The 20,309-nt window shown below is 40.9% G+C and overlaps 2 protein-coding genes across 3 annotated transcripts; both read right to left on the reverse strand.

Moving 5' to 3' along the window:
* Positions 1–2,664: 2,664 nt before the first annotated feature.
* ITGB1BP2 (integrin subunit beta 1 binding protein 2) lies at positions 2,665–6,262 on the reverse strand. The gene is made up of 11 exons (XM_005700663.3): positions 6,110–6,262; positions 5,840–5,889; positions 5,693–5,749; positions 5,485–5,615; positions 4,691–4,785; positions 4,525–4,583; positions 4,312–4,382; positions 4,098–4,197; positions 3,729–3,842; positions 3,426–3,488; positions 2,665–3,069 (listed from the first exon to the last, which is right to left on the reverse strand). The coding sequence occupies exons 1-11, from the start codon at positions 6,171–6,173 to the stop codon at positions 2,842–2,844; spliced, it is 1,032 nt and encodes a 343-aa protein (XP_005700720.1). The 5' UTR covers positions 6,174–6,262; the 3' UTR covers positions 2,665–2,841.
* Positions 6,263–6,787: 525 nt separating this feature from the next.
* On the reverse strand, positions 6,788–20,052 carry NONO (non-POU domain containing, octamer-binding). 2 transcript variants are annotated; one of them, XM_005700665.3, is made up of 11 exons: positions 19,795–20,052; positions 14,559–14,718; positions 13,371–13,564; positions 11,782–12,083; positions 10,896–10,991; positions 10,501–10,697; positions 10,075–10,159; positions 9,541–9,643; positions 8,988–9,027; positions 8,653–8,762; positions 6,788–7,996 (listed from the first exon to the last, which is right to left on the reverse strand). In XM_005700665.3, exons 2-11 carry the CDS (start codon positions 14,707–14,709, stop codon positions 7,862–7,864), a joined length of 1,413 nt encoding a protein of 470 aa, XP_005700722.1. In that variant the 5' UTR covers positions 14,710–14,718; positions 19,795–20,052; the 3' UTR covers positions 6,788–7,861. The 2 variants fall into 2 exon arrangements, with proteins under 2 accessions (XP_005700722.1, XP_013831867.1); XM_013976413.2 differs by having other exon boundaries at positions 14,559–14,729; positions 19,795–19,915.
* Positions 20,053–20,309: the final 257 nt, after the last annotated feature.

Genomic DNA, 20,309 nt, shown 5'->3' on the forward strand with positions numbered 1-20,309 from the left:
TCCTGCATGCAGCAACAAGGACCCAGTGTAACCAAATAAATAGAATAAAATTTTTTGAAAAGAAAATGTCTATAATGCCTTTTTAACTCTCTTTTAAAATCATATTCAAAATCCTTGATCCAGAATTTTAGGCTCTTCCCAATCTAGCCACACTTCACTTGACCCTTTTGTTCCCTCATTTAAACCTTCTGAGGGAATTACCTGGTGGTCCAGTGGTTAGGGCACCATGGTTTCACTACAGGGAGCACAGTTTGGATCCCTGGTCAAGGAACTAAGATCCTGCATACCAAGTGGCCAAAAAAAAAAAATCTTCTGATATGTTAGCAGTGGTTACAAACAGCAAAAGGACTAAGTTTGGAGAGAATCCAAAGAGGAGTTCTTAATTCTTACGCTACACATTTGTGCGTTGTCTTTTACAATGACAATGTATTGCTTTATCCTCTGAGCCACCAGGGAAGCCCTTTAGAATTTATAATAAAACATAAAAAGTAAAATAGAATACCTTCTTACCCAAGCCTGGCTTTCCCTACTCTTCCATAGCTATCCAAATTCCTTACTCTTCAAATTTCCACTCAAAATATATTTCTTAACCCTCACATTTATGGTTAATTGATTTTCAACTAGGGTGCCAGGACAATTCAGTGGGGACAGAATAGTCTTTCCCACAAACAATGCTGGGATAACTGGATAGCTATAGGCAAAAATATAAAGTTGGACCCCTACCTCATACCACATACAAAAACTTTTAAGAATTTACCTGGCAACGCAGGGGATGCAGGTTTGATCCCTAGTGGGGGAAATAAGATCCCATGTGGCATGGAACAACTAAGCCCATGTGCCACAACTACTGAAGTCTCTGTGCTCTGGAGCCCACGTGCCATAACCAGAGTCTGTGCACTACAATGGAAGATCCCACATAACACAATGAAGATCCCAAGTGTAGCCAAATAAATAAGTATTTTTTAAAAGATGGATCAAAGATCAAAATGAAAGAGCTGAAACTATAAAACTCTTAGAAAACACAGGAATGAATTTTCATGACCATGTATTAGGCAATGGTTTCTAGGACATGACCTCAAAAGCATAAGCAACCAAAGGGAAGATGGATAAATTAGAATTCCTAAGAATTTACAACTTTTGTGTATCAAAAGACACCAAGGAAGTAAAAAGACAACACAGGGAATGGAGAAAATATTTATAAATGTTTCTGACAAGAGATTTATCTCTAGAACATATTTTTTAAAAACCTCACTAAAAAGACAAACAATCCTATTAACAAATGGGCAAAGGTTTGGTTTAACCATTTCTCCAAATAAGAAACAAAAATGGTCAACAAGCACATGTAAAGATGCTCAGCATCATTAGTCATCAGGAAAAAGCAAATTAAAACCACAATGAGATTCTACTTCACACCCACTAGGATGGCTGTAATTTAGATAAGACAAGTAACAAGTGATATCTAAGATGTAGAGAACTGGAACCCTCATACACAGCTGATGGGAATGTAAAATGGTGCAGCCTCTTTGGAAAACAGTCTGGCAATTCCTCAAAAGGTTAAAAGCTATCATTTGACCCAGAAATTACACTCCAATTATACTTGGTATATATCTAAGAGAAATGAAAACATAGGTCCACATAAAAACTTGAACATGAATGCTCATGGGAGCATTATTACAGGAGCATTACTCATAATAGCCAAAAAGTAGAAACAACCCAAATATACCTCAAGTGATGAAGAGATAAACAAGTGTTATATCCACACAGTGAAATATCATTTGGTCATTAAAAGGAACAAAGTACTGATGTCGGATGAGCATCGTGTTGGATGAACATGGATGAACCTTGAAAACATTATCCTAAGTGAAAGAAGTCTGTCACAAAAAACCACATATTGTATGAAATATCCAGAATAGGTAAATCCATAGAGGCAGAAAGTAGATCAGTGGTTGTATCAGTTTGGGGGGAAATTGGGAGTGACTGCTAATGGGTATAGGGTTTCTTTTGGGAATGGCAAAAACTTTTAGAATTGATTGTGGTTGGGACTTCCCTGGTGGTCTAGTGATTAACACTCTGCGCTCTACTACAGGGGCATGGGTTCAATCTCTGGTTGGGGAACTAAGATCCCACATGCTGCAGTGTGGCCAAAAAATAAAAATAAAATTGATTGTGGCTGCACAACTCTGAGTATACTAAAAAAAAAAACCCTGAATTTTACACTTACGCTTGGGTAAATTGTATACGATGTGTACTATATTTAATTAAAGCTGTAAAAAATGTACTTGTTCCATGGTGTTTTCCCTTTCTACTACAGTCCACATTAACCACTCCATTCTCTCAACTCCTATAGCTTTTAAAATTGTACTGCACAATTTAGCACTCAGTTAAACTACTTGATAATGTTTATTATTATCTCATATAGATTAGCCTTGACTTGGCAACCACACTATAATTTTCCTAACAGGAATGAATAAGCCTACTGCTTCTCAGATACCTCTAAACCACCTAACATGTAACTGGGCACGTAGTAAGTACTCAGTAAATACTTGGTGGTTGTGAAGAATTGATTGCATGTGCTTGTATTCACACATGTGTGTTACACACACACACAGAAGCTGGAGGGAATGAGTGCAATCTTAGATAGTGAGGTGAGAGAACAACACTATGTGAAACTGCAGAATACAAGATTTATTTAAGGGAAAAAACAGCATGGTTTGGACACTTTTGTTCTCCCCTCCTTCTGCCTCCTGTTGCTCAGTGACACTCCATGGCCAACCATATCCTGGTCTCTGAAATTCTAAGGGAGTCACTGAGATCCTATCTAGACTTGACTGTCTGGTGTCACTATTCTCCCATTGCTTCCTCCTCTTCCTCCTCCTCTGTCCAGCTCAAGTCATCATCTGAATCCTCAGACTCTTCCTCATCCATCTCTAACCCAACCTCTGCCTTAGCCTTCTCAGCCAGTGCATCGGGGTGCTCCAGCTGGGCCCAGGATCCTGGGTCAGCCTTGACCAGGGAAATTTCAACCCGAGATGGCATCAAGGAGACAGAGCTCTGCTCCACGTCTATGACCTGAGGAGGAGGGAAAGATAGAGGAACACAGAAGACAAAATGAGGAAACCAAAGGGATTTGGGTCAGGGCAGGGTGGTGATGAATGACAGGGAGAAAAATAAAAAATGCAAGATGGGGAAAAATATAGGGAAGGAATAAGTAGGGGAGAGAGAGAAAGAGGAAAGAAAGGGGAGTTGGGGGGAAGGGGAGAAAATAGGGAGAAGAGGGAGAGAGAGAGAGAATATCAAAGCAAATGAGAAAACCTCCACTTTCCCACTACAACTTCGTCCCTCAAGACACCCTCTATTCATTCCAGTCCAACCCTTCTTTTTACCCCATCTGCCTCCCCCTCTTGTGCCCCTTTCTCTTCACTTACCCCCCAGAGCTTCATCTGTGCTTGGAACACACGGTTACCATCAAAGACAGTGTGGACATGAAGCTGAGAGAAAAGAATTACAGGGGTAGGAACAATCCCAGAAGGTCAGAACACATTATTATGACACAGAAGCAGGCCAGTGGTGTATTTCCTACATCCACAGGCCAGTCAGATAACCCTGACCTTAGAGCTCTACCAGAGGACTATGGAGTCTACATATTAACTGCATACGACGACTTAGCCTGTAAGATGATAATATCACCCAATTCACTGGCCTCCCATCCAGCACCAGACATTCCTCACCTCAGTTTGACTGGCCTTCACCCAGTTGAATGCAGGAAGTGGAATCTGGCCATATATAGTCACCACTACTAAGGAATCTGTCTGATGCCAATCATGACGGCAAGATGCTGGCAGCTAAAAAGAAGATGTGAAATGTGGATGGTAAGAATGGACTCTTATCCCAAGGGGCGTTCTCATGGTGTATGTGGAGAAGAAACAAGGGAATGCCAGAAAGATTAACACGACCTCATACTGCAAAACCACTGGGAGCAGAAATCTTATTTGGTCCATGCAAAGGGAGAAGATACAGAGCTTGGCCATGAGGTACAAGGAGGAGAAATTATTTGGGAACTGGGTTCTAATCAAGGGTTCATTAAAGTCAGGACTTACCTGCTTCCCCCAATCATGTCTACCAACTCTGCATCCTGGCTGTGCCAGGAATGCCCCAAAATCCAGGGTCTGGATGCCACAACAGCTCCAAGATTTCACCCTGAGGTAGGAATAGAATTCACGTAATCTCCTTTCCCCTCTCCACAAGCACTCCAATCTAAAGGTCAATATTGGGAAAAACCTGTCTCACAGCCCACCCAGTCCCCTTCATCACCCCTCATGGAATTGAGGTGCTCCAGGGTGGTAGGTACACGGAGTAGCATCACTCTCCAGGCCTTGGTATACCTAAGACAGATAAAGGAGAATCAGGAAAAGAATCAGATCAGAATGAATAAAAATGTATACAGCCTCACATCTACACCCAGCCATCCCTCGGGCATCACATCTCTCAAACACACGCTTGAGTCCTCCAGAAACTCTCACTCACAGCATCACATCCTGGGTTCTGGCAGCTGGCCCCAATCCGGATCAAGCTACTGTCAACTCCTGGGCAAAGAAAACAAGAGTCAGGAACGCTATTCATTTCTTCCACCCAACTGCCACTTTCACTAAATTCCAGCCTGTGAAACCTGTCCTACTAAGGACCCACTTACCTGCTCCAGGTTCTTGGTCTAATTCCTTCTGTTCCAGTGCCATTTCCAGGGCTTGGGATATATTTAGCGGAAGCAACTTTGGAAGCAACTCTGACCTAGGGGGTATGGGTGCGGTGATTTAGTCCTGACCCACTAACTGTGACCAACAGTGCCAACCTTCCCACCAGTGGTATTGGAATTGAAGAAGTCTGGTGAAAGTAGGGCAGAGTTAGAGAAGATGGATAGCAATCCCATTGCCAATCTTCTTCTCTGTGGATATGCCAAATCCTTGAACCCTGGGGAATTCCCCAGGGCTTCTCTTGCCAATCTACTCAGTTGCTCTAAATCCATATTTTTCTATACAACTGCATCATTCCCTTTTCTCCATCTGATTAACTGTAGACTTTCTTCTGTTGCTCATATTATTGCCACAAAATTGATTTATTCTTCTTGGCAACCTCCTGGCTGCCAATACTACTACATTCTTAATATATAAAACATATTTTAAAACTCTCCCAAAAAGAAAAAAACCCAATTCATTCAACAATCACCCTTGTATTATAACAAAGTATGTATTTGTGAGAGGCTATCTACTCTGTTGATTCAAAATACCTACCCCATCATACCCCATACCATCTTAAGATCAAGGGACATTATTTCTGGACAAATTTCCCCTAAGGCACAAAACATACACCAAGCCCTGATACTTGGGTCTCCTCATATCTCTGGTCTCTAGCTCCCAAACCTCAATGACCTATTAATCACTCCTAAAAAGCTCAATGAATGTACGAAAAACCCGGGGACCTCCTCTTTACTTGGGCCTCTCCCGACGCAAAGTCTCTGCTGACTTTGGAATCACATTCGGAGGTCTTTGCTCCTGAAGTGAACTGCTTGTACCAGGGCCCTCAGGGAGCTTCTCAGCACAGTGTGGTCCCACAGTACAGCCCTAGTATAGATAGGGAAAGAAGATTAGGGATGGAATCCTTCTATTGGGGGCAGAATACCCGAAAGTAAAGAATTTACCTTGATGTTTAGAAACTCAGAGAAATCTACAGTTCGCTTCCGGCAGCAGGACCAACCCTGGTAACAAAAGACCCAGCTCAGCTTAGATTCCTGGCTGCATTTCTTTTGCAAAATGGTCTTGCTATTCCCCCCTTCCCTATTCCTCACCTTAAGTGCATCATGGAAGATTGGGACCCCAGGGTGATGGTAACAGGAATCTGTGGATACCAGTAGCAAGATCAAGGAAGGAAAGGAATTCTTACTTTTCCAGGTATAAATATATATATATATATATATATATCAGTAAAGACTTAAGAACACCCAGACCAATTAAACTAAGGCAGGTACACACTAAATTTCTGTTCCTTTAACAGACTGCCTACAGCTGACAACTCCCTTAGCACCCACAGAGCTCCTGGCAAGGTCAGGATTACTCACCAGGAAGGTTGGTTTGGGGGTCAAAATGCTGCCCACAGCCTTTGTTATGGCAGAGTAGAGACATGGAGGCGTTGGTAGAATTACTGAAAGGGTATTTCAAGGAGTCTGGCTGCCGAGTGGGGAACACCTCTTAGTCTAGAGGCTTTTAGCTGCCTGGAAAGGCCAGCTGTTTCTATCTTTAGTTCAGGAGGCGTACACCTCCTAACATGGGCAAGGGAACTTCAGTTGGTCTTCCCAGCCAATAGGAAAGAACTCAGGAACATTTCAGCTCTGAGGCTTAAGAAAAAAGTATCAGGCAGAGTAGGGCTTGGAACCTGGGTGAGGTCAGCTAACCATTGCTGAGACTTGTTTTAGATTTACCATGCTAAGTTCAAGCCTGCTCAGAAACAAAGAACCAATTTTAAGCCCCCTCCCAGTTTGCTGAAGGTACCCCAATTCCTCCAGTCCATTTTCTTCCTCTTTCAAAGCAGCAGCTTTCCTCCCATCCTCATTACTTCTGTGTACCACCAATAGCACCGGATCTTCAACCACTTTGACCATAGTATACATCTAACTTTCCCATGTTTGCCTAGATAATTAATATTTTAAGCAAAAGGTCATAAAGGATTATTCTTATAGCCTTGCACTCATCTGAGACAGAACTTCCCTTCCTCCCCCCTTCAAAAACAGCACAGAAAATTAAAAGGCTTAAAATGTATTTTAATAAGTTCATGTTGCATTATTTCATTTCTCAGAAAAACTTCAAAGGTATTAGGGACAAATCAAACATGGTACACCAATAAAAAATGCACAGCATAACTACCTAAGATAGGCAAAGCTAAGAGCTACCGTCTGACATTCAGCATACAGCAACCCTGTTCTCAAGATTGTACTAGGCCTATCAAAGCTGTGAATGGCAACATCACAGACACAAAAGGGCCATTTCTGGGTTGTCTTTACCCAAGAAAAAGATGGAGGCAAGTTTAACACAAGATTTTTTAAAGATACACTAAATGAAAATCTCTAAGAGAAAATGTCTTCCTTGGGACATGAAAGGGTAATATATGGGACATAACAGAACCGTATGTATGTTGTCTGTGACCTCTGTGGACATGTGCCTGAATTCCCACCTGGGAGTGATTGGAACAGTGGGGCCAAGGTCATTGGGGGATGTTTCATTTTTGTGGTATATGTGGCAGGATCTCTGGGGTAAGACAGTGCACTAAGTCGTGTCCAACTCTTGTGACCCCATGGACTGTAGCCTGCCAGGCTCCTCTGTCTACAGGATTCTCCAGGCAAGAATACTGGAGTGGGTTGCCATTTCCTTCTCCAGGGGATCTTCCTGACCCAGGAATCGAAATCAGGTCTCCATCATTGCAGGCAGATTCTTTACCGACTGGGGTGGGGGGGGGGGCTCAAGAAAGCAAATAGAACAGGGTGGACAAAAAGTGGAATGATTAAGATTAATGGGGGCTCTAATTGGATCCATTTTGCCATGGCTCCCTGGCCCTCGCAGGCTCTCAACAATCACATGAGATTTTAGGAATGCACCACACAGAATTGATTAGTGAAAGGATATACCACATAGAACTGATTTGTTAAATATCACCCCTCCCTTACCCTCTGCCTCCAACATACTCCCTAGAGTACTACAGGCAGGGAAGACCTAAACTATTGGGAGGAATCCCTAACACTTTTCCAGAGTAGAATTCGGCTAAGTCCAAAAAGGGTCCTTCTTTTAAGGGTTTTGGGAAACTAGACACTGCAATTTTATTAGTATCGGCGACGTTTGTTTGGAGCAAATTCAGCTCCAGGAGCTGCACGGTTGAATGCAGGAGGGGTTCCACCAATTGCTCCAATTCCTTCCATTGTAGCAGCTTGGCCAAACCGTTCAGTTGTTGGTGGGGTCTTAAGGAGAAAAGAGAATGATGTTATAATAGAACCTGTGCCGTAGCTTCCCACCCATCCATAGTCCCTCCCCTGGAGGCCACTTCCATTCAACATTTCTGATGGTAGGGGAGACTAAGCCTGTTTAAACTATAGTGGATAACCCTAAAAAGAAAGTCGCTGACAGGTCCACACAACCATCTTTAACTTTTTATCCTGATTCCTACAGGCTAAGCAACATTATATACTAAATTCCTGGGCTGGATAAATGTTAGCCAAGTCCTTTTTCCTGAACTAGGTATATGGACAAGGGCAGGCAAATTTAACCCTATTCAAAGTAAACATTCTGACACTACAACTAAACCACCTCAGGATTGCATGAGCCATAAATCTTTTGGACTCACATGTATTTCATATAATGCCTAACCTTTGTTGCCTTCCCTCCAAAAGGGAACCTATTTACCCAGGGTAGCAAAAAATGTCAATCAAGACTAGCCAGTCAGAGGATAAAATATAATTTAAGATTGGGTTTGCACAAGACTCAAAGAGCTTGAGGTTAACATTTTATAGATAACAGTGATCCTAAAAACTATTTAATTTGTAGCAGGCCCAAGGACCATGAAGGCAAAGTCCTTCCTCCTATCACCATTTAGCTACTATAAAGCTCTGCAGTTTACCAATCCCAAGGTTCCATCTGGCATCATAGTGGCTGGTCCTGGAGGAGCTGGGGTACCAGCTGGCACAGGAGCAGGGGGCATGGCGCCTCTGTTGTTTATGCCCATAGCACCTAAAGCAGAGTAGTGATCAGTAGAGGAGACAGACATTGACATTCTTTATCTACGCCAAAGGAAACAAGCCAAGACCTCTGGGCTAAGACATGTTACCCTCCCACCAAAATTTGCTTCCAGAAATGTCAAGCCCCTTAAATTTGGACTAGGTAGGAGAAGCTACATAGTTCACCAGAGATGAGACAAAAAAAGAAATCTGTACCATTAATCTCCTAAGCCCTTACCTCCCATAGCCATCTGACCCATCCGTATCTCCTGCTCTCTCTGGAAAACAAAAAAACACTCAAGACAGTCCAAGACAGCACTGCATTCATTCTACCACAATCCACTAAGGACCACATACTAAAGAACATCTGCAACAGCTCCTTAAATTAACTCACTGTAGTTGTACAATGAACTCAAGTTTAGAGCTACTAGGACACAAGTCGAGTTTCCTATTAGGAACAAATTGAGAGATGAAAGGAGAGACACATGATTTCTTTCAGGGCTCCAACCTGTACAACAACTGCTGAGGACATCAGAAGACCAGGCAAGGCTGCTACAGGACTAAATCTATCTGATCCTGCAGTCACTGAGATTAAACAGCACATACTAGCCCCAGCTTTTCATCCTAAATTGCCTGTGAGGCAAAAAGAGCTCCTCTTCAAACCTTACCTTTCATTCCTATGACTGCTTCTTTCTAAAAGAAGTGTCACAGAATGGAAAAATTGGTCATAGCCTATTGCTTCCTAATCCTAGTGGTGAGTTTGTCGTATCATGGGCACATGAGAGATATACCGCATCAGGGAAGGTTCCCTTGAATCCTTCCTGCTGTCGTCGCATCATTTCTTCTTGTTGCCGCCGCATCTCTTCCTCTCGGCGCCTGCGCTCCTCCTCCTGCCTGCACAGAGTCACCAAGATATTTAAGCACAGGCATTCCAGAACTTGAACAGATTATCTGTCTTAATAGGGCATTCAGCTAAGGAGATCCAAGAGCCCACTGAAAACTACCTTAGTTCTCCAGGCAACTGTTAAGTGGGCCCAGCCCTAAAACAACCCCGATGTGTCCTTTAGGGGAAAAAGTTCTTTCCCAAAGGAGCCAGCCTCATGAGACCAATCACTCAGCTGCTTTCCTCTTTAGTGCAGTCCCAAGAATTCACAGAACCATGGGCAGTCAAAACATCTACCTAAAGGGAGAACTTGAGAAGCAGCCAGGAAATATTTGCCAACATATTTACAAATGCATGAGATAGCATGGTGGTTAAGAAGCAGGAGTAAGACATTACCTTTTAGAGTTGTCGGAGAAAAAGGGTTGGAGGAAAAAAAAGTTACCTGAGCTCCAGCTGCTTTCGTTTTTGCACTTCTTGATTGTGCAGCTCTTCCATCCTCCGAAGTTCTTCTTGGCGCCTCATCAAATCTAGAAAAACAACAGACTGATTCAGAGTATTCTTCACCCTCCTCATATAGGCCCATTAATTTTCCACAAATAAAGATCCAGAAAGCAAAGGGGATATTTAATCCCTGAGTGGCCATCCGAGGTATCCAGATTCCAAAAATGAAGTCAAACCTATTATTTCCTTCTCCACAGAATCCAGTATCCTCTGCCACATCTCCAAGCTCATTTGCCTACCAAGATCAACAAAATATTTCAGAGAATAAAAGCTGAAGTTTAGGCCTTTCTCTATTGATTGATACAAAGAAACTCCTGAAAAAAAGTTATTTTGTCCTTCTAGTTTTAAGCCTTAGGTAGATACTCACCCTGCCTCATCAGCATGACCTGGTGCTCATGGCGAGCAGCCTCCATTTCCATCTCCAGCTTCTCACGAGCTTCCTTGATGTTTCGGTCCACTTGGTCCTGCTGCTGCTTTTCCATCTCAATAAGTGCCTTCCAGCGCATGGCATACTCATACTCAAAGGAGCCAGGCTGTGCAAATCTGGGTGGCTGTTCTCGCTCTCTATTGACAAGGTTTCTGGGTTACTAAAACTCTGTCCAAGATTCTCCCAACTAAACACTACATTCCTCCCAAGGGCCAAGACAATGGCTGCCACTGAACACATACAGCAAAGACTTGCCTCTTTTACACAACCCATTACAAGCTTCCTTAAGAATAAATAGGCAAACAACTAACAGGGAATCTGTCAGGATCACATACTTGTGAAATTGCTGATTCTTTATAACCAGCTTCTCTGGGAGTCCCTCTTCATCATCTAACTGGTCCATGGGCTCCACAGTCACAGGTCGAGGAAATCTGGGAGAAAGAAAAATACTCAGTGTTAGTCAAAGTATAACCTTCATTAGGCTTCCCTCTCTACGAGTCAGTGGCACAATGAACTAATTAAGGGTCAGCACTAAACAATTAAACATACTTCTGAAGGTGCTTTTACACCTAGTCCCAAGTAACCAAGTTCTTTAAATAAACTCTGTGGAATCTGGGGTTAGGGTTCAGATCTCTGAACACAGCCTTTAAGTAGGTAAAGTACTTAAGTGTGGGGCTGCCCCATTGCAGCCATCATTCGCCTGCCATGCAGGAGATGCTACAGGTTCCACAGGCTTGAGCCCTGGGTCGGGAAGATCCCCTGGAAAGGAAACAGCAACCCACTCCAGTATTCTTGCCTGGGAAAGTACACAGACAGAGAAGCCTGGTGAGCTACAGTCTATGAGTTCACAAAACTGTCGGATACAACTGAGTAAGCTCAGAACTCAACTTAGCTCAGATACAACAACTCAGAACTCAAAATAATGACTTAGAATAAATACTAAGAGAAATATTGCATGCACAAAACAATTTATGAGTTCTAAAACTTCACAGTAAGGGGAGATTTAACAACTGACTAAATGACAACTTACTGAAAATGTCTATCTTTTAATCCTCATACCATTTCCATTAATTTAAGATTATACTGAAAACCCTACCAGAGAGCTGGATAGTATCTAGTCTTCTAAATGAACACAAGAACATGGTTCTTAGAGGTTAACTCCCCAGACCACAGAAGGAAGTAGCATTTAAGGTATGTTTCTGAAAATGACCCCTCACTCACGTGGTTAGCAGGAAGGAGCCTTCACTGCATCTGTCCAGAGCTTTTCGAGCAGCTGGCTTCCCTGAGAATTCAACAATGCCTTTTCCTGAGGGCCTGCCTCGATCATCCACAATGACTACAGCCCTCTCCACCTGGCCGAACACAGAAAAGGCCTCCTCCAGCAGTTCATTGGACACATACTGAGGAAGGTTTCGGACTGTAAGGGATGCACTATGGCAGGCAAAGCGCACACGCAGCTGCTTTCCACGGAGTGGCATGTTGTCCAGTTCTACTTTGGCAATCTCCGCTAGGGTTCGTGTTTCCTAGGAAGCAGAGAAAAGTCAGAATAACTCAACAGCTGAACAATGACCACCTACACAGCCATCAAGAGTCTAAAGTACCATAGCTCAATACCTCAGTGTCTCAAAAAAAGAAAAAACCAAACCCAAAACCCTTGGCAACAAGCATACAAAAACAAAACAAAAAAAAAAAAAAAAGGATGGAACTGGAAGAACGGATTCATGTGTTTCAGATAATTCTTTGGTTAACCTAATTGCTCTGATGGCCTTGTAATAAATCAATTGGAAATTCTAGAGTTAACATCACTTACATGGTCATCAGTATGACAAGCTATTCTCTTAAGTGTTAAATCTGGACAATGACCAGCATAAAACCTACGCTTACAATATAGAAGTCAGAATTATTTTAGTTTCAGCTAGCTATGTACCAGAGTAATCAGAATCACTACACCCTCCAAGAGACCTCTTTAGAACCACAAACCTTGATGGGACCCTCCCCTCCACATTCTTAGAGGAACCTGAGCCCCAGAAAAAATGACTTGCCCATACAGTTTTGAGTTAGTGGTAGATCTGGAATGAAGACTGGTTCTGACTATAACATCCAGTGATCTTACTAGCACATTATGTTCCTCATTTATGGAGATAGATAATGCCCAAAAAGGTTTCCCCCACACACTTAAACACATTTCCTAAATAAAATCAGACATCTACACTTAAAAATGGTTATGATAAATGTTATATTATGTGGATTTTAGCAATTAAAATTTTTCTTTCAAAGTAGATTTAAAAAAAAGATATAAAACTGTCCCCTCATGGTTTTGAGGACTCTTAAGTGAGATAATACAGGCATAAAGGCTTTGGAAATAAATTATATAAATCTTGATCATTACTAAAAGTCTTTTCCTATTTTTTCAGGAAAAAATCTTAACTTACTAAAAGTATTTGTAGGGGACAGTAAACAGGGGAAAGATACAGAAAAAACAAGATTAACATGACTTGATAGTTATTGAAGCTGGGTTAATAAGTATGTACAGGTTCACTGCACTATTCTCTCCACTTCTATATGCTTGAAATTTCCCAATTAAAAAAAGTTCCAAAGGGCATACTTAAGCCCCAGAGTCCTAGGCAAATAAACCTATGTTGTCTTGAAACAAAAACCTATCAGGAAAAATTAAAATAAAATCTGCATTTTGTCCTGTTCTACCAACTATAAGCTTTTACAAACATCATCTGAGAATTATTTCTACTGCCTAATTTTCCATAGCCATCATTTCCTAGCTTCACCACCTTTTAGAGCACACAGCTGCTTACCAAGCGGATAAAGCCAAAGCCCTTGTCCTTATGAATGAAGACTTCGCCTGCCTTCCCATATTTCTCAAACAGTTTCCTCATCTCCTCCTCAGTGATGTCAGGAGGAAGATTGCCCACAAAGAGCCGACTACGCTGGGTGAAGGTCTTCTCTCCTGGTTTCCTAAAATTCTTCAGGTCAATAGTCAAGCCTTCATCTGAGAGAAGAAACATAGTCACTTAAAAGATTGGGAAGAGATTTAGTCATATCCTCAAAGAGTTACAACTGTTGCTAGATAAGAAATGTAACTGCTATAAAGAAGTCAACACCATTTCCCAATGGAATCTATCCACTAACCACTTATCAGTAAATTGCACTTAGAATGTGAAAGCAGTATGCAGAGATCTGGGGGGTGGAGGGAGGGAGGACGGACTTCTCAACAGCTCTACTATGGTCCAAGAGCCAACCTAGACTAACTCAAGAGACAGAAAGACAATACAAGAGCTACTTCAAAGAGAAAACCAAGCAAGTCAAGGAGCTCTATGTCAGAAGTGACTGGATTTTTACATTTAAAACATAATTACAAAAAAACAAAAAACAAAAAAAAAAACACAAAAACTGCCCTATTTCCCAATCCCAAATCAATCTTCATAACCTTAACAGTTCCCATTCTTTCAGGCTTGGGGTAATGTAATGAAAAGAAATGAGTTAGGAAAGAGTATTCTTTGTAGGAATTTTTGGAAATAAGGAAGATGAGGTTGTTTGTAGTTTTAGATGCATACAAGAGGTGCTCAAAGTTAGTGGAATGGATGAGAACATATCTTTAAAGATCTTTTACTCTGATTAAAACTAGGGAGGCAGAGGCCCTAGGCTAAAAGTATAATACTCAGTATCAGATTTCTTCTCCATTAAGTCTTAAAAACCTTCTTTATATTTTCTCTACCTACTAGTCATACAATTACCACAGTGTTTAGCAAAACGATGTGCCAATGCAGCGAAGCAACCTGTATTCAACTGCTATCCTACATATCTGCTCCTTTTCAGAGAATCAGCCTTTTTCTATCCTAAGTATTGAGGTAAATAGGGAAAAGAACAACAAAGGTGTGCCACAAAAGCCCATTCCTTTATAATCCCAAGAGTCGAATTTAAAAATCAAGAAACTATTCCCAAGACAGAACCTATTTCTACTTCATTACCTAGCATGTACTTACTCTGGCTGCTGGCTTGCTGCCCATTTGCAGGCATTGGTGGAGGTGGTGGCTGCTGCTGTTGCTGCTGGTGGTGCTGCTGATGGTGATGTTGATGATGCTTCCTTGGAGTGTGGTTTTGTTTCTCCAAGTTAAAAGTTTTATTGCTCTGCATCTTTGTACCCTAAAAATAAACTGGAATGTCAGACACATTCAGTGCTTAGAACATATTCAGTCACTAATTTCCTGGTGACTTACATGTCAATTAATCACCTATGGTACTATTTCAAACAGGTATGGTGAAGGAGTACAATTCAACCATCTAAAACCACCAGCACTAGCAGTTATATTGCACACAGAAACTAGACAAGTACTAAATAAGAACACCTTGCAAAAGAATGACTTGAGGAAGCTTCCAGTTCAATAACTACATGCATTGAAGTGACTTTCCCAAAATAATCTACTCCCTAAAAAATGGCCCTATCATAATATTAAAGCACACTTTAAAAATACAATGATTGAAATAGATTCTCGTTATCTCGAGGACTAGTAAGTCTTGTTCTTTGGCACCTTGCAGCCATAGCCTATAGCTGATACTGTGGAAAAGTATGGGCTGTATAGATTTAGACATACTTATATTTGAAACATGGTCCTAACACTTACTAGTAAATTACTTTTGAACCAGTTCCTTAAGTTGTTATAAAAGTGATAATAAAAATACCTACCTCTCAAGGTAGCTATGAAGATGAATATGTGAAAATACTAGTTCTGTACTAGCATATATCGTTATTATTAAATATCATTATTAACCATAATAGAAAGATAAATGACTATCAAAGTAATAAAAGCATCCAATACAAACATATACAATCATAAAATCTTAAATTTTGTCGTTTAAAATCAATATAAGGGAGTTCCCTGGTTGCCCAGTGGTTAGGATTCCAAGCCACTGTTGTGGCTGGGCTTCAATCCCTGACTGGGGAATAGAGATCCTGTAAGCCACTAGGCATGGCCAAAAACCCATAAGATTAAAATGAAAATTCCTGGTATAATCCAGGCTGAATACAAAAGTTGATGGTTTTAAGATGGAAATTTCCTAATGGATCAGCTGAGGACTATCTCCCTTATCCAAGGGCAGTTTTCCAGTAAATTAAAGGACAAAAATCAATCATGAATCTTTTACCCTAAACATAAGACCCTCCAGTCAGATTTAACTGAAAGAAAGATGCAGAAAATGATCTTTTCTCCAAAAACTGTATTATTAACATCATGATTCCCTTAAAATAAATTATATTCCTCAGATTAAAAAAATGTGACAAAGGCTTGGTAGCTGTTGATTCTGGATGAGGAATATACAAGACACTTATGTGTATAAAACTTTAACATTGATACATTTTTTATATCATATCCTACCAAAACTGAAAATATCAATGCAGTTAAGTTCTGTATAAAGTTGTTTTATAAGACAACAGGTAACAAGAGGTATCAAGATGTTCATGTTTCTTAACTCAGGAATTCTACTTCTAATAATTTATTCTAAGAATATAATTTAAGATTTAAAAACTACATCCATGAAATAGTCTCTATAACTGGCTTTCCAGTAACAAAATGGTAAAAATGACTTTTTCTTATTTACTAATTTTTTACATTAATTCAACAACTATTCACCAAATGTTTATTTGCTAGACACTATTCTAGGTGCTTGGGATGAATCAATGAACTGTCTTGCCTTCAGCAGTGATAACCTTCCAGTGAGAGAAAATATACATAATAATTAAATTACATAGTACTTAAGAGGTTTAGCGCTAGGAGAAAATAAAAGTTGAGAGGAGGGGAAAGTGGACAGGGAGTGGAAGGGGAAGATTTGCAATTTTAAATAGTTGTGAGTTTGGCCTCACTAGAAATCTGACATTCAAGCCAAAACTTGAATTCTCATGTATATCATTTCATCAGTCTTTTCTTCTTCATTAATAAAGTACAAACTACATCTTTAACATAAAAAACAATAAAACAAAAACCCAAAGACTGACCACTGAAAAAGTCACTGTTGACATTTTGATATGCCATTTCAGTCACTTATTTACATATTTGTATGTACTCTAAATGGTATACTCCATGTCCCTAAATCTTCTACATTTATTATTAATGGACTCTGTATTCTGCTGTCAACCAAGCCCTTATACTGCCAGGACACTTAGGTTATTTATAATTTGTCACTATTATAAACCAATGCTCTCAGCTAAGTCTTGGGGCACCTCTATGAACAGATATTCCTCCCACAATTTCCGTTTTCGCTTCTTAACCTTTAAAAACATATATTGTCATTTCAAAACTGCAACCATAAATGCACTATTTTATATTCACCCTTTTCTCATTCCTCGTGTCAACTTAATTATAATTTTTAATGGTCACATAAAGTCCAACTGGATGTACACTAATTTACTAAACTACTCCCTATGAGACATTTAGGCTGTTTTCAGCTTTTTCCTATTATAAAGCTGCAATAAATATCTCCATAGGATAAATTCTTATTAAACACCTTTGCGACTTTTGCCACATAGTTTATAGTTTAACAACTTTATTTTTTATTATTTTTTTTAGTTTAACAACTTTAAATACTGTGAATAAGTGCAACAGTTTCAGAGCAAATTTGACACCTTAAAAAAAAAGAGAAAATGTTTTTAAAAATAAGATACAAGAAATTAAACCATAAAAATAGAGCTGGGGATAGGTAAGGTGGGCATTAGCATCAGATGTTTTCCCCTATGAGTCCTACATATTAAACACCCCCATTCCCCTGATCCCAAAAGCCTATAGCAGAAACGTGAATTATTTTCATAGCCATTTCTCCAACTATTTCTTCTTACCTCTGGCTAGAATCCAAAGAGTCTTTCTCGCTTTTTTTTAAAATCTCCAGCCTTTAATTTAAGAGTCAGTGGCCCCAGCCTCAGTATCTTGCATCCCATTCAGGAACCCACAATGTTATATGTTAATAGAAATCCTTACAGAGATCCACTCAAAACTGAAATATTAAAAACTCTATATTTACATCCTAATCACACCTCACCACTCCATTCAAAAAGGCCATTTTATAATTTCTTAGTAGAAATTATCTCTTTGATCATAGGGATGTTTTAAACTATTTAGAATTACTTCAATGGAAGTTATTTTTTATTTTAGAAAGTGCAATGTGGTAGTTAAGATGTTAATACCAGATAGTAACTGATCACTGAATGTCAGGCACTGTGCTAAGCCTATATTATCTCATTTAATACTCACAACTATCTTCTGAATAAGAAAACTGATGTACATCCAAGGTCACACAAATGTGATGAAGCATGGAGTAGAACTCAGGTCTGCTGAACTCTAAAGCTCATGCTCATTGCTATGGTATAAACTGAGTAATTGAACTCACCTTGATTTTAGACTTTAGAATTCAAAACACTTACTAAAATGTCACCTAACCTCTGAGTCTTAGTTTCCTCACTTGTAAGATGGAGGTAACATCTATCTCACAGGACTGGTTATTTTGACCAAACCAGATAATGGACATTACAGCTACTTGTTCTTGCTGACGATCACCACCCCTATTTCTACATATGCGGTGCTCCAGTTAGACAAATTTCATCAATTACATTCTTCCCTTGCTCTTCTGGATTCGAGCAAAAATTATTTTTACAACCAAACTGCCTACTTTTGTGTCGAGTAAATGTCTCCATAATGCTAATCATTACTCTTTCCCTTCAGTTTATTTCCCAAGAAGTCATTCAACAGTGAACACAAAATGCTGTATAAATCACCTAAAACAGTGCCCACAAAGTAGCAAGTATTCAGTAAGCATTTGTCCCTGTAATGTACTTCTGATGATGACCACCAATATAATTTGGAAATATGTGCAAATATCTGGGTAATAAATTCACTGCCCCTAGCCACTGTGGCCTCTGAGAAGGGAATAAATCATAAAGGTCAACAGTAAGGATTTACGTCTACTTATTTGCCCCAAAGACTAACCCTGATGGACTTTCTTGAGAGCAAATACATATTGCTGTTAGAAAAACTGGGGCTATTTGCAACACAACTGCACAAACCAAACACTACACCACATATCTGAAACCTAAATAAAATGTCCCCTTAATTTGCAGGAAAAGGATCAACTTTTAAGTGGAAACTGTGTGGGGGGGAAACCTGGTAAAAATCTACCAGATGGAAATGGCTGCCTGGATGTGGACCAGCCTGAAAGCTGCAGGAGGCACTGGCCAGGTAAGGCCCTTTTCCAAGAATCTCTTAGGACCTTTCATTTAGTAATAAGGAACATGGACAAAGACACAATATAAATCTAGCCAGGATCCCCCTATTAAGAGTGGCCAGATGTATCAAATAAAAACACATTACAGTTAAATTTGAATTTCAGATTTTGAAAAAAAAAATCTTTAGTGTCCCATTCCATGTATACTAAAAAAATTTGTTGTTTACGTGAAATTCAAATCTAACAGGGTGTCCTGTATTTTCTCTGACAACCCTACCCCTACCTCAACTTTGACTGAAGATAACAAAGTGCCTCCTAGTCCTCTTTAACCTCGACTTCTGCTAAGAACACAAAGCGGCAGCTTACGAGAACAGTTTTTCCAAAGGTAAAATACCCGATAGGAAATCCACAAAATTAATTTTCATTTTTAAAAAAGTGATGTCATAAACAGGTCGAGTACACAGGCAACAGGAAAAAAAAAGTCTTCAGGAATCTGCCTAGGAAAACAGCAAGGGCTGGACTAGCAGATGAACTTCCCAGCTCAGAGTTTTGACAAAGAAGCATCGCTGGGGTAGGGGAGGGGGCCCCCTTTCTCCTCCGGAACTAACGGCCTCACGAGGTCGAGAGGAGGAGCGCCCGACAAAGCGCCTCCTCCTGTAGCCGCGACTTCAGGGCTCTCGGATAATAGACCCCACACCCTCAGGCCCAGGGCGGCTCAACGATTGGGGAACTTCCTGACAAGACTCAGCTTCCAAGATGTGTTGCACAAAAAAACGGCATGAGAAGGGAAACGGGAATCAGGTTAAAGCAGAAGGCGAGACCAGCGGAGAGCGATGGGCCTCCGCGGGTGGGATGAGGAGACCGTGTGGCCGCGGAGACAAGGCCTCAAGGGGCCGCAGAACGAACGGCCCACCTTCCTTCAAACCTAGCCTCGCCGTCATCTCTTCCTTCACCGATTGTCACTAGAAATCCTACTCTTCTCTCGAACAAGAACTAAGTCGACCCCATACTCACCCTCACCGACTGTTTTCTGCTCAGAGTAACGGCGACGCTACACGGCCTTTACCGTCCCGAGAAAAGAGCGCGCGACCGCCGGAAACGAGACGGCGGAGATCGGTGCCTCCCAAGGGGTACAAAGTGGCGTTCCCTATTGGTTATCTGATATGCCAATCAACATTTATCTCCAGAGGTGGAATCGGTTTTCCACCATTTCTTCGATCTTATTGGCTACTGAATGTGAAAGACTGGAGTTCGTGTGAACGACAGATGGGGACAAAGAGCGAGGCTTTGTAGCGAGTGCGCTTGCGCAAGTTGCGTCCGCTAGAGGCGGAAAAGGAAAGGGGGAGGGGGATAAACGGGTAGGGAGTGGAGGGTCGAAAGGAGAGACGTCAACTAAGTAATGGAAAGACCGAAAGAGCAAGTGATGGGAGGGGCAGAGGAGAGGGGGAAAAAGGGAGAGAGAGAGGAAAGTGGAAAGAGAGGGAAAGAGAAGAGGAGATAATGTGCGCGTAGGCGTGCTCTGAGAATTC

The sequence above is a fragment of the Capra hircus genome, unplaced genomic scaffold (genome assembly GCF_001704415.2).
Source record: "Capra hircus breed San Clemente unplaced genomic scaffold, ASM170441v1, whole genome shotgun sequence".
Lineage (NCBI taxonomy): Eukaryota > Metazoa > Chordata > Mammalia > Artiodactyla > Bovidae > Capra > Capra hircus.

Coding starts and splice junctions, on each gene's coding strand:
- ITGB1BP2 (XM_005700663.3), bottom strand. CDS start 6,173: ATGTCTCTACTCTGCCATAACAAAGGCTGTGGGCAGCATTTTGACCCC. Junction 4,198..4,311: donor GCACCTCAATTCCATGAGGG/GTGATGAAGGGG, acceptor TTCCTACCTCAG/GGTGAAATCTTGGAGCTGTT. Junction 3,489..3,728: donor TGAAGGCCAGTCAAACTGAG/GTGAGGAATGTC, acceptor CTTTTCTCTCAG/CTTCATGTCCACACTGTCTT.
- NONO (XM_005700665.3), bottom strand. CDS start 14,709: ATGCAGAGCAATAAAACTTTTAACTTGGAGAAACAAAACCACACTCCA. Junction 10,992..11,781: donor GGCTCCTTCCTGCTAACCAC/GTGAGTGAGGGG, acceptor TCTTTCTCCCAG/ATTTCCTCGACCTGTGACTG. Junction 9,028..9,540: donor AGGGAACCTTCCCTGATGCG/GTATATCTCTCA, acceptor TTTGTTTTCCAG/AGAGAGCAGGAGATACGGAT.